The sequence below is a fragment of the Larus michahellis genome, chromosome 17, assembly GCF_964199755.1.
Source record: "Larus michahellis chromosome 17, bLarMic1.1, whole genome shotgun sequence".
Taxonomy (NCBI): Eukaryota; Metazoa; Chordata; class Aves; order Charadriiformes; family Laridae; genus Larus; species Larus michahellis.
In genome coordinates this window covers 6,332,575-6,346,162 of record NC_133912.1, presented here as the reverse complement: position 1 = coordinate 6,346,162, position 13,588 = coordinate 6,332,575, and the positions used below count along the sequence as shown (strand labels likewise).

At 59.7% G+C, this 13,588-nt stretch overlaps 1 protein-coding gene across 9 annotated transcripts; it reads right to left on the bottom strand.

Moving 5' to 3' along the window:
• Window positions 1-1,413: 1,413 nt before the first annotated feature.
• Window positions 1,414-13,001, bottom strand: MCAM (melanoma cell adhesion molecule). Of its 9 annotated transcripts, none has more exons than XM_074561208.1 (16): window positions 12,867-13,001; window positions 7,970-8,097; window positions 7,646-7,859; window positions 7,413-7,483; window positions 7,237-7,324; window positions 6,852-7,031; window positions 6,637-6,764; window positions 6,316-6,478; window positions 6,106-6,227; window positions 5,654-5,792; window positions 5,421-5,542; window positions 5,184-5,319; window positions 5,032-5,049; window positions 4,309-4,450; window positions 3,742-3,859; window positions 1,414-2,858 (listed from the first exon to the last, which is right to left on the bottom strand). In XM_074561208.1, the coding sequence occupies exons 1-16, from the start codon at window positions 12,931-12,933 to the stop codon at window positions 2,829-2,831; spliced, it is 1,866 nt and encodes a 621-aa protein (XP_074417309.1). In that variant the 5' UTR covers window positions 12,934-13,001; the 3' UTR covers window positions 1,414-2,828. The 9 variants fall into 9 exon arrangements, 7 of the variants coding, with proteins under 7 accessions (XP_074417309.1, XP_074417310.1, XP_074417313.1 ...); XM_074561209.1 differs by having other exon boundaries at window positions 7,970-8,091; window positions 12,867-12,969; XR_012584079.1 differs by lacking the exon at window positions 5,032-5,049 and having other exon boundaries at window positions 5,173-5,319.
• Window positions 13,002-13,588: the final 587 nt, after the last annotated feature.

Here is a 13,588-nt window from a genome sequence, read left to right as displayed (position 1 = left end):
TGCAATTATCTATTAGAATCATTAGAATTCATGAATGGAATGCCTTACTAGTATGCTTAGTAGCTAGCCATACAATTTTGTCCCATCATCTATGAGAATCTTTAACAGAATTATCTATTCATAACTGTATTAGCATTATTGCAATTATCTATTAAAAATTATTACTATTTACTATAATATACAATATTTATATTATAAATAATTATATAAAAATATAAATTAAATTATAAACAAAATAATGTTACTATTTCTATAAAAACTATTCTTATTTGGGGGTTGGAACTAGGTGATCTTTAAGGTCCCTTCCAACCCGAACCATTCTATGGTTCTATGATTACTATTAGCATCTAAGAAATTAACTACCTATTTGTATTTAGTATCTATAGTAGCTATGAATACAATTATCAATTCAAATCTATTAGAATGTATCAGTAAAAATTATCTATTAGGATCTAGAGTAGCTAGTATATGAATAACAGTTAGAATCTATTCAAATTCTGTAAGGGAAAAAGCCATTATTTTTCCGTTACCTATTAAATAGATATCCATTCATATCTATTAATGGCTATAGTAGCTATCAATACAATTATCTACTATAAGTGTCTCGATATCTATTAGAATTCAGTGATAGACTTATCTGTAAGTAGTTATTACTATCTATATTAGCTACCCACACAACTACCCAACAGATTCTACTGTTGGGATCTATCAAATTCTATTGACAGTATTATCTTTTAGTATCTACCACCACTGGTAATATAATTATATCTTACAATCTAATATAATGATTATCTATTAGAATACCTTAGCAGACTTACTAGTATTGGTAGTTATTAGTGTCTATATTAACTATTAATGCAATTACCTATTACAATCTACAGAATAATCTGCTGCCAGCTACAGAGGGTATAGATGTGTCATGTCAGAACCTCAACAGGATTATGGACTAGTAGCTACCAGTACTCGTTAGCCATTACCTCCTAGTATTCGGTTTCGGACTTGTGCACCACCCGTTACCAGCATCAGCTCATACGGACAAACGCAGCACATCTTCCTGCCCTGGCGGCGGTGCAAAGGCAGGCTGAGCCAACCCTCTTCTGCTGCCTTCGTCCAGGAAGCAAAGGCCCGTTTCTGGCAAAAGTCACACTGGGGCAGCGTGTGCTGAGAGCAGCCAGGCTGAGACCCTGGGGCAGCGTCCGCCAGCCCAACGCTCATCTGATGAAGCCCGTGTCCGAGGTGAAGGTCCTGCCGTTGTGGAAGCAAACCTGTGGGTGGGGGTGCCAGGGTGCCACCTGGCCTTGGCAACCTGCTCCTGGGGAAGGGAGCCTTGACATCAAGCGGGGACGGGGGAGACACACTGCCCTTACCCTCCCCATGGGGCTGCTGCCAGCGGGAACAAACTCAGAACCCAGCTTTGAACTTAGTACTTTATTTTCACATATATAAAAAAAACCTTGCAAGTTTCAGACAAAACTTCTGGAAATTTACACACAATCCAACAAAAATATATATAAACCAAAGCTTCTGCTTCGACAACACTTGTAGCTCACGAGTATAGCTCACCGCTTGTTAGGGCGCTGGTTGCAGGGCTGCTGTGTGGCTCCCTGCTCCCGGCAGAGGATGCTGGGGGTGCGCAAGGGGACATCTCTCCTGTCGCCCCGCGTTAGCCCCTTCCCGAAGGGCCAGGGGAGCTAGGCTTGCAGAGAGCATAGCACTGAGAGTACATGACTTGGAGGAAGGAGAGGCTGCAGGGGCTGATCCCTCTAGGAGGCAGAGCCATGTTTGCAGGCAGAGGGCTGGGACAGGCCGCTGCAGCGGAAGCTAAAGGCAGGCTGCTTGCCCATCTCCCCCTCCACCACTCAGCTGCTGTAGCACCGGCACAGCTGTGGGGCCAGAGGTGCCACGGAAGCACAGAAACAAACCAGTTTTACGCGGGGCTGGTAACTGTTCAGCACAAAAAGAACCCTGAGACATTGCCGACTGGCCCTGGCCTAATACTCTTTAAATTTGGGGTGTGTGTGTGTGTGTGTCTGGGACCCGCTGTTGCCAGCAGCTGCGCAGCCGCCCTAGAAGCAATCCAATTCCCTGGGAAGTGGGGAGAGGGAAGCCTCCCCACCTCACGTCAGCAAGGCCACGCTACAAACCAGAGAACCTAAGGGCTTGGTCTGGCATGTGCCCGAGAGATGGGTGCCCCTGTCCTTGCTCTGCCAGGTACTTTCCTCCTGTAGGATCACAGCTACCCGTCGTGGAGCTCCCTGCCTGCACAGCATCGCCAGGACACGCTGGGCTAAACCAATGAGACAAGAACAGCTGAAAGGAAAAGCAAAGCACTAACACCTCCCCAGCAGCTGGCAAATGCTGCTCTAACACACCACTTCCATTCTTCACTCGTATAACCTGCACACCGCTACATCTAAGGTGCCTGGGACATCCCAGAAGTAAAAGTAAAATTTCACCAGCTTCTCTGAGCAAGTTTGGGGTAAAACGCATCAAAACCTTCCCACACACATACAGGACAGATTTCCTGAAAAAGCCTCAAATCCTTCCACCAGGTAGCTTAATGGGGTATTTCTTTCTAATATTGCTGTTGGCTTCTCTGTAGTAGTAAGCAAGTCCAGCTTTGCTGCTGCTAAGTTGACAACCTGCAAGCCCACGGTTGAGGTAACGGATGGGTGGGTCAGGGGGGTGTCCCCTGCGCACTGGGTCTCAGCACTGCAATGCAGTAATCGTCTCTGGCTGTGCTCCCCAGGTACTGGAGCAGGGGTGGGACACGGCAATCCAAGAGCAGGAAAGGTTTGAAGGAAGAAAGCACTTAGTAGATTCCCTCTCTAGTTTCTCAGATCGATGTATTTCTCGCTCTTCAGTCCGCCAAAACAGAAAGAGGGGAAAAAACCAGCAGTTAGGGTTGAACATAAAACCAGGTCCTCTACTGCCGGTGTCTGAGTGACAGACAGCAAAGTGATGTGGGAGAGCTGCCAGCCCAGGGCACCCCATGGTGGCTGAGCGTCTGTCCCAGGGCAAGAGGCAGTGAGAGCGAGCTGCTGGGCAGCGGGACCTGGGGGGGGCAGTGTTATCTCTTGGCCTAAGGCAAATAAAATTGCAGCGGGCTCAGGTGCCGCACCCTGTGACTCCACAGGACACACAAGTGTGGCAAGCCCTGCCTTAGCATGGTGACAGTCCGGCACCGATACTGCCGATAGTTGCTCGAGCCCCTGGTGGCTCTTGACCCCAGATGAGAGGTAAGCACGCAGCTCGGGAGACTCATCTCATCCTTCACTGCAAGCTTTGGCTCAGAGAAACCAGAGCAGGGCCCGTTCCTGCAGCCTGTGCTCTGACTCCCGGCCAGAGATGTTTATGTAGTTCCTTCTCCCAGAGCCCCCCTGGGGAGCCCGGCTCCTGCTCCAGGGAGGACGGAAGGAGGCAGTGCCGAGCAGGCTGGGCAGTGGTCAGTGTGCTCCCAGGAGGTGCCAGGGGCTGGCACGGAGCAGAGCTGCACATGCGCAGGGGAAGGCTGCTCCTACGTCCTTGGAGCAGAGAGCCGTGGCTTTGTCACCTCCCCTCCCTCCCACGGCCCTTCTCGAGCGTTGATGATGGATGATGGAGGCCCATGCAGGGTGGGGAGTGCCGGGAGAGGAGCAAAGCGTTTACCTCGATGCACCCCCCTACGCTCCTCACCTCCGCTCCCAGCCCCGGGAGCAGCCCTGGCCCTGGAGAAGGGCTGTGCACGACGCTCTGTCCTACCTGGTCTGCGGCAGATCTCTTCTCGCCGTTGGCACCCTGCAGGAGCCCCGCCTCTTCGGAAAGTTTATCTGACTTAACTTCAACTACAATCTTGTCTTTACGTGCCTCTGGCTTTGTGCTAGGGGAGGGAGGTGACAATTTTGAGACATGTTTGTGATACCAAAGAGGGCATGTGGCCGGTTGAGAGAGGCCAAGCCCTGGGGCTCCATCTCAGGGGATGCTCTGGAGTGGGGCCAAGGCAGAGGAAGGCCAGGGGTGAAAAAGGCTCCAGCTCAGACAAAGCTTTGGGCTGCCCAGTCCCTCCCTGGGGAGGGGTCCCTTGGCTGCTCTACCACTCTGCTGTCCTCCTCAGCGCCTCCCTGCGTGGACGGGGCAAGCAGTGTGGACCCCAGGCTGTGGGAAGCCGGAAGCACTGCCGAGACCCCAGCGTGGTGCCCCCCGAGGCTGCATTATTGCCTCCCTCTGCGTTGGGCAGGGAGAGGCTGGTGCAATGAGATGGGAAGCATGAGTGATGGCAAGCACCTCTGGCCCCAAGGGCTCCCTAGGAGGGCGGGCGGCAGTGCTTACATGTCCTGTTTCCCAGCGCGGCCACATGGGATCTTGCCTTTCTTGTGCAGGAAGTAGATGACAGACCCCAGCACGGCCACCACGAGGATGCAGACGATGATCGCCACAATGATCACCCCTTTGCTCTCTGGTGTCTTTTGATCTAAAGACAATGGGAGAGAAAGAAGTTAATGCCTGTCCCACCCTGATGCTCTCCAGCTTCTGCATTACTGCACCTCCCTGGGGGCAAGGAAAGGATCCCTTCCCCCAAGAAAGCACCACGAAGACTTCAGTTCCCAGTGCTTCTCCGGCTCCCTGCAGGACACAGATGTCAGTACAAAAATGCTCCACGAGGGCAGTTTCTGTATGAATGTACTGCTTTCTGCTCCCAGTTGCCATGCCCCTGCGTGCCGTTGGAAGATGACTTACAGGGTTTCCTGCAAGCCATCAGGCCATCCCTTTGCTTCCTTGCCCAGTGGCTCTGGACTGCAGGAAGCTGCATTTGATGGCCTCGCTGGGCTACAGGCTGAGGACAAGCAGGCAGCTTTGACACGGCCGCAAACAGGTGGAGCGTCTGTTCCCCTAGAGGTTTGGCAGGGAGAGGAGCAGCGACAGACGTAGTGCTAGAGCCAGCAGCCAAGGCTCCCTCCCCCGGCCAAAGGCCAGCACGGCTCCCGTCGGTGGCACGGTCCTGCCAGAGCCTGGGCTGACAGACAAACACACACAGTGCAGTGCAAGACTGACCTTTTCTGATGGACTCCACTGGTAGAGCAGGAAGGGAAGGAAAGAGACAGAGCTCAGCCACGCCACGGCAGCACGGCACACACAGGCGCCTGTGCGAGGGGCACTAATACATCTCTGGGTTCCCGGGGCAGAGGGCAGTGCCCAAGACTCACCCAGCAGCTGGATGTGCTTCTCGCTGACACCCAGCGCGTTAGAGACCCTGCACATGGCTCCTGCCTGCAGCAGGTCGTGGTTCACACGCACCGTCAGGTTGCTGGCGATGTGCTGATTTTCAACGTACTCATGAGCCTGCGAGGGGAGAAAGCAGCAAAGGATTCAGCGCCTGAAGCAATGCGTAGCCCTTCTTTGGGTGGCCACGGCCTGTACCCAGCACCCTCCAGAGCTCTCACCGTCCCATTGACATTCCAGTGGACAGAGGGCCTGGGGAAAGCGATGGCCTTGCAGGTCAGGTTCACCACCTCATCCTGCCGCACATACAGCGGGGAGCTGATGGCCACAATCCGCGGCTTCCCTGTGGGGATGGCACATCAACCACCTGCAGCTCTCGCGGGGGAACAAGGATGATACTGGGTGGGACGGGACTCTGGCAGGGCAACATGCCTGCACACATGCTGGTTCTTACCCTGAACAGCCACAGCCACCTGCTTGCTCCGCTCCAGCCCCGGCACACTTGGTGCAATCACCTTGCAGCTGAAGTTGCTGGAGGTTTCGAAGGTGAGGTTGCTCAGGAAGAGCTGGTTCCCTTCCGCGACCTTCCTGCCCTGTTGGGAAGTGATAACCCCCACCAATGAGCCCCAAGCACCAGGCCCTTCTGCGCTCAGCTCCCCGGGCTCTGCGGCTGTCCCAGGGGGGCTCAGCCCTCCCTCCTATGCACAGCGAGGAAGCCTGCAAGCACAGGACCACCCTGCAGTGCTGGCCGGGAGGTGAAGAGGCAGAGATGGACAACACAGGTCCGTACAAGAGGGACTCCTACCCCTGGCCTCCCTCAGGAGAGACGGAGCAAGCTCTGCCCGGCTTGCTGCAAAGCCCAGGCTTGCCAAGCCTGAGCGCGACAGTACCCGAATGCCTGCTCACCTTCTCATCCCTCCACTGGTAGTCCAGGGCCACAGGGCTGTGGGCATCACAGCTCAGCCTCACGCTATCACCTTCCTGAAGGGGTGAGGATGGCTCCATCTTCACACGGACCCCTTCAATGTCTAGGAGAGGGATGGAGACCAGGGAAGGGTGAGTAGGAGGAACGGGGCACCAACCACGAGGTGCGCAGGGTCCCGTCCCCCGCCTTACAGTTCACAACAAGTTCTACATCCTTCTCCATCTGTCTCATATCATCCAAGTCCAGGGTCTGGCATCTGTACAGGCCACTGCTGCTCTTATTCACACCATGCAGGTTCAGCACCCCGCTGTTGGTGTCTGCCAGTGATGTCAGGTCCTGCCAGCTGTTCTCCAGCTGCAAGCAGTGGGGAGAAGCAGAGCCCTTAGCCCCACACAGGCACCCTCTATCCCAGCTGCTGCATCCCACTCCCCAGAGGCCTCCAGGCAGGGGCTAAGGAGCACCATACAAGAGGTCTGCCAAGGGAGAGGTGCCCAGGTCCCCTCTGGCCTCACCTCCCTCTTATAGAAGCTGAAGACAGGCGCTGGGTTCCCGTCAGCCTCGCAGACCAGCTTTATGTCGTCCCCTTCCTTCACCAGCGCCGAGGACGGCATGACCTGCAGCTTCACGTGCTCTGCAGGGTCTGGGGGAGAAGAGAGCGGATAGGGTTGGTGTGCGGCCCTGCCATGCAGCACCAGGCAGCAGACAGGGCCCCCAGCCTCTGACTTACAGAAAACAGTGACGTTGACTCGCTGTGACTCCACGGTGCGGATCTGTCCCCGCAGCCAGTAGTGCACGGTGCAGTAGTACAGGGAGTTGCGGTCCTCCCGGGTGACGTGGGCGAAGAGGGTGCTGCTCACTGTGTACAGCCCACTTGACTCGCGAGTCAGAGTGGTTGGGATCTTCACCACTGCAGGGGACACAGACGCTGTTCCCAGCCCGCAGGGAGGCCACAAGAGCAGAGGAGGGCTCCCTTGGGAGCACAGGGCTCCTATGGGTGGCCACGGGCTGCCAGTCCCCAGCCAATAAGGCCCTGGATAGCACAAGTGCCCCAGCCCCTCTCCCAGCAGGCAGGTGCAGTTCCTCATGTCCACCCCCATCCACATCCAACTCACTCTTGTCCTCTGGCTGCAGCTTCTCCCCATTCTTGTGCCACGTGATGTTAGGGTGTGGGAAGCTGTTCCTGCTCACGCACTGGGCGATCTGTGGTGTCAGAGAGAGCCTTGGGCACTGGGTGCCCCCATGGCGAGAGGGGAGCGGGGAGCCTGGCACAGCTAGAGCCTCTCCTCACCTGTGGGATGTCACTGCTCTGCACGGAGATGCCTCCTGGGTTCGCTGTGATCTCAGGGGCCTCAGGGACCTCTGGAAAGAGAAGCCACCTCACGCGTATTAGATGGATGGGATGGGATGGGATGGGATGGGATGGGATGGGATGGGATGGGATGGGATGGGATGGGATGGGATGCCCCACCAGTCTCTCAGGGTAGATGCATGGCCATGCTACCCTCCTGCCCCATCACTCACTGTAGACATGGAGCTCAGTGCGGTTCTCGCCTTCACCGTGGCTGCCTGCCCCAACCTGGCACACGAAGGTCCTGGCATCCAGCACCGTCACCCTGCTGATGGACAGGGCTTTGTCCTCCCCCACCGACAGCCGCCCCTTGTAGTCCGCGTTCTCCTCCAGGATCTCGCTGCCTGTGATGTGGCACAGCCTCACACGGTTGTTGCGGTGGTCGATCTGCAAGGTGAGCGACCAAGGCCAGGCTGTTGGGGAGCCCTGGAGAAAGCCCCAAGGTAGCTGCCACCCCAGCCCACCACCCACCACTCCTCTCCCAGGTTGGCACTCACGTAGAACCAGTTGATGTAGGTGTAGGAATCATTTCCAGGAATGTAGAAGTTGCACTCAATCCTGGCTGTGCCCCCACTCTCCACTTCGACCACTGCCGGCATGGAGACCTCCAGCTTGCTGGCTGCAGCTGTGGGACAGAGCCCATCAGTCAGGGCAGGAAGGATGGGGAAGCCCTCGTGTCTGAGCCGACGAGGGAGCTGAGCCCTGGCCTGTCCCTATCTCCACCCCACAAAGGGCACGGGGCAGAGCCGTGTCCTGCGCCGGCATCCCCCAGGCACTGTGTCCCAGCCCAGAGGGAGTGCCAGCCAGGAACACGGTCCCACTCCTGCCACCACGCTGCCTTCTGCGTCCACAGAGAGCCCTCAGGATCAGGCCACCAACCCTGTTCCCAGAGGGAGGACGTGGCACGCTGTGCTTGCGCTGCCAGTTTTCCCAGGACACCTGGAGACAACCACCCACCTCACTGCTGCTGCAGTCCCTGCCAGACCTGCCCTTGCCATGGCATCCCAGCCTTGCTGAAATGGGCCTCTGAGTCTCCAAATTCCCACCACCACCACCACCAAGGCGGAGAGCCGCTGCAGCCTGCCTGGGGATGGGTATGGGAAGGGGCTGTATCCCACAGCCAGTGAGCAAGCAGACCGCCTTGCCGGCAGCCTCAATTGGAGCCCAGGGCAGCCCCTCACAACCCAGAGCATGCTTCTACTCCTCCCTGGCCCGAGCCAGCATCCCAGACCAGCACCCACCACGCCCTACTGGCCCCAAGGGCCAGGCAAGGAGGTGTCAGGAGGTTATCAGAGGGAGGAGAAGGGGCCGGGTGCTGGAGGCTGAAGTGGGCAGCACAATGGCTGCACCTTCCCGCGCCCCGGGACTGGAGTCCTGATGTCAGCCCATGCAGCCCCCGCAGTGGCCCTGGAGCTGGGGCGTGAATGAGGCGCTGTGTTCCTCTGCAGCAGGACAGGGCACAGGGAGCAGCAGCTCAGGAGGGGTGCCCCAGCCAGCTCTGGCTGCCTGCTGCTCCCTTTCCCCCTCCAAGGCAATAGGGCCCGTTGGGGAGGCAGCATGCCCCTGACCACCATGACTGTGGCACAGCCGGGACCCCTGGGTTCCTCCCCAAGCTCTGACCCTGCCATCCGGGTAGCAACGCAGAACCCAGCAGTCGGAGCACCCACCCCTGCAGCGTACCCAAGGCGAGCCCCTTGCTGCTCCTCTGCCACTTGCTCATAAAGCAAACCCAGTGCTGCTCGCCCATAGCACAGATGGCACCAGGGACCCGCACCCCTGGTGAGCAGACCCCGGCAGCACACCTTCCCCCCCAGCCCAGCCACCCGCTCACTTGCCCTCAGCGATAATGGAGCTCCTGGCCACGCTCCAGAGCACAGGGAAAGGTAATGGCTATCGATCCAGGACAGGGAACAAAGCAGCTTCCCGAGGGGCTGAGGGCAGAGCAGCCCCAGGCAGGCACAGCACAAACAAGGGCTGCATCACAGCAAGGCTGGGAGCACCATTGCCACCAGCCCTGCAGGTGTCAAAGCAAGGGGGGTCTGCACACCCTGGGCTGGCACACAGCCCTGCAGGAAGGGACAGAGGTCTGTCCCCTAGCAACAGGGCCAGCCCGCTCGGCACCCATGGCTCAGCCCAGGTATGGGAGCTGGGGATAAGAGGCTGGAGGAAGCCAGCTGTGTCAACAGCTCCCTTGATAGTGCTGCTCGGTAACAGCCACGGAGCCTCACAAGTGAGGCAACTTCAAAGGGCAATGCCGTGCCCACAAAATACTCTTTGTCTGGAGTGGGTATGTGGTGGCACAGTGCCAAAATGCAGCCAGGAGCCCTTCTGCCACAGCAAAAGACACAGCTCACAGGACTAGCCACCTCAGGACACCCCGACAGACAGCTTTTGGCCCTCACCCATACCATCAGCACAGTACAGTTGGCACTAAGCAAAGAAGGACGAGCAAAGCATTGCACAGGAAAGGAGGTGCTAGGAAAACAGGTGAAAGCCCCAGAGATAGGCACGTGCTGGGGTCAGGAAACTGCACCACCGAGCACACAAAGGAAAAGATAACTTTGCACCGGAGGCACCTGTCCACCTGTATGGCCACGACTTGCCTGGTGCGTCCGGGCACCCACAGACTTGGGCAAGCCTGGGGCAGGACTGCCCTCCAGCTGCCCCCCTGCACCCTCCCCCGAGCCCTGACACTTCTGGGCTGCAGGCAGCCAGGCCATGCATTACCCCCCCATCATTTTTAGACCTTCAGGATGGGCCCCAGGCACAGCCAGCCCCTGGGAGAGGGAGAGCTGTTGACCCACCCCACTGACCCGCTCGGCATGAGAGCCCTCATCCAGGCAGCGAAGCAGCTGAAACCATGAGCTCAGAGCTGGAGAATGGATGGCATCTGGGGCTGGCATAAGGCACACGTCCCTCCCACCCATCCACTGCCCTTGAGGAGGTGGACATGGACGCTGCAGCCCCCACCCTGCCTGGAACAAGGGCTCACCGCTCTCCAGCTCCTCTGGGGCAGGCTGGATACTAGCCCTCCCCCAGGCTGGAAGGGGCACTCAGTGACACTGCAAGTGTGGCTAGTTGGAGGACAGAAGGGCCCCCAGAGCCCTGGGGACACAAGGCTTCCTCCTGCAGCTCCAAGACCCCACAGCCTGCCAGGTGTGTGGGCAGGCTTGGAGCGGCACTGGGCACAGGCACCCTGGCACAGCAGGCTCTGGGGACATGGAGATCCTCCCTTGTGCTCAGCATGGCTGCATACACCGACTCCGTGGGGGAACCTAGGCAGGGCTGGAGACCCATCGGCCATGTGTGGAGCAGCCCAGCTGCAGAGCTGAGCTCCAGCCTGCACCACGCACCCCAAGTGCCTGGCACAGCTCCAGCAGGAGACCTAGAGATCTGGAGAGGACGTCTGCAGCAAGCAAGCAGGGAAGGGAGGAGAGCCCCCGTGCCTTTCCATCTGGCTGGCGGACAGCCGGCCGGCAGCCAGGGCTCCACAAGAACAAAGATTTGCTTTTAGAGCCGGGGAAGGGGGTGGGGAGTAGCACGGCCCCTCCGCCAGCCTCCTGTGGAGCCGAGGTGTGTGGGGAGCCAACGAGGAGTGTGGCTGCGTTGGCGGCGCAGAGCCCCCAGTACCGAGCCCCTGGCACGGAGCAGTGAGAGGAGGGGCACCAGAGGGGTCTGGAGCCGCACGTGGGATGCCTGAGGTTTCCGCGGATTTCTGTTCCCCTCTCGCAGAAACCAGCTGCGGCCAGATCCCTCCTGCTCCCAGCACATGCACACATGCTGCCTTCCTCTGCCCTGGCAAGGCCGCCTTTCCTGCACAGATCCCTGAGCCGGGGTACCCCAGCTCCGAGGGGTGGGATCACCTGCACCCCTTCTTCCTCATAGAGAGGAGAAACAGAGTGCAGAGCCCCGGCCCTGCAGCGAGCAGCACCACCGCCAGTGCACAACAGCCTCCGCCCCAGCACAGCCCTCGCCGTGCTGGGGATGGGGAGGGAGCTAAGGATGGGCAACTTGCACCCCCAAAGTAACTCCAGCACCCCATGAGGACCCAGCCATGTGCAGCAGGAGAGGAAAGGTTCACAACCCTGGCCAGGTGACAACATCCACAGAGACGTCTAACAGCTGGAGACTGCAGTGCAGAAGGAGCCAGGGTGGCACTGGCAGCCCCAGTGTGGGCTCAGTACCCCACCCTGGCAGCACAGTGAGTCCCCCGACCTGCCTGGAAATGGCTTGGCCATGGCCACTCATGCTTCTGGGAAGCATCAAGCCTTTCACAATGGCTGGGCTTGCAAGCACATCGATGCCACCAACCGATAATCGCCTCACTTGGCACATGGGCTGTGAGGAAGGGGATCCCAGCACGGGCCAGGGGTGGAAGCAGCCTGCCTTTGGCTCGGGCGTTCAGCTCTCCTACAGCGCCAACGCCTTCGCCAGAGCGGGCTTCCCCAGTGCCTGGGGCCACCTCCGCAGCACGGCTGGGCAGGGACAAGGCGAGAAGGCGGCAGGGAGCAGCCAGCGCACCCGGACTGCACCCTGGCCTCCGGCGCGGGGAGGGCATGCTGCGGGGAGCAGGGCAGGGCAGGAAACGCAGCCCCCCCCGAGGGTGAAAATGGACTGGAAAGAGGTTAAAAAAAGAAAGCACGAAAAAAGCCAAGAGAAACACAGTGCTCAGGGAAAAACTCCTTAGAAGGAAAGGGGTGGATGCTTCCTAATAACTCCACCAATTCACCCTGCTGTACACTGAACACACGTGGGGGCAGAAGGCGCCCTGCCCCTCCCACCCTTGCCCGTGCCCCACGGAACGCGGCTCCAGGAGCCTGCCTTCCGCCGGCCACCTTCCCTGGCCACCGTGCCAGCCTCCCCGGGGACGCAGAGGCCACCCCTCACGCTGCCCTGCCTTAGGGGGGGCTGCAGAGAGGTCCCGAGAGCGGAACGGGGAATGCGGCGCTCCCGGCTCCCCCCACCCCCGCGGCGCCCGGGGACGTGCAGGCGAGGCCGTCCCCTCGAGGGGGCTGCTCCCACCCCGCAGCACAATTTTAGCATTCCTGGCCCCAAGCCAGGCAGCGCCCCCAAGGGCGTCAGCTCTGCTGGCTGCCCGGGCTGGCCCCGGCGCGGCTCCGCGGGGAAGACCCCCGCCGGCTGCCGCCCCTCGGAGCGCGCAGCCCGGCGCTTGGGAAGGGGAGCCGGGCAGCGGCGAGAGCGGGGGCCGGCAGCCGGCACGGGGCGAAGGGGCACCCCTGCCCGCGGACGGCGGCGCCCCGCCACCCGCCCCGCAGGCGGCTGCACCCGCGGCTCCGCAGCGCCGTCCCCGCCCGCCCGCCCCGCAGGTGCGCCCGACGGCCGCCCCGCCACCGACCGTCCTGTCCCGGCAGCGTCGCGCCCGCGGCCACTCACCGCAGCAGAGCAGGAGGCAGCAGCCCCAGCCCAGGGCGAGCCCGGCCGCCCGCCGCCCCCCAGCCATGCCCGCCGCCGCCGCCGGCCTCCCGCGACTGAGCGGGGCCGCGGGCTGACGTCAGGCGGCGGCGGCGGAGGAGGAGGAGGAGGAGGAGGAGGAGGTCGGCGCGGTGCCTGCCCACCGCCCGCGGCCGCTTATCACCCCCCAGCGGCAGCCGGCCGGGCGTCACCGCGCCGAGACCTGCAGCGCGCTCCCGAGCGGAGCCCCGGCCCCCGCGGGCATCGCTCGGGCGGTCGTTCGGCGCCCCGGCTCTCCCAGACGGCCCCCCCCGAGCAAACCCACACCCCCAAGTCTCGGCACGGGCCGTTTTCAGGCATTTCTCGCTCTGCTGGAGGGGCTTGTTCCAGCTTTGCTTGCAGACCTGCAGTCTGCCAGGTCCTGCCGGCCCAGGCTTGCACAGGCCGATGGCAGCAGACTGCCGGGCGCTGGAGGTGGAAAACACTAAGCAGACCCGGCGGAGGGGGCAGAGGCGTGGGGCCGAGGCGGTTTTCACAGGGGCTTGGGGAATGCTAGAAAGGGGGCAGTCCCTGAGAGTCCCACTTGCAGGCGTCAGTGGATCCGGCTGGCAGTGCTTTGGGGCAGAACAGACCCGCTCCCCTGCTCAGCCCCGCTCCGCCCCAAAGCGCAGCCACAGCTTCTGCATTGTGGACCCAAAAATAGG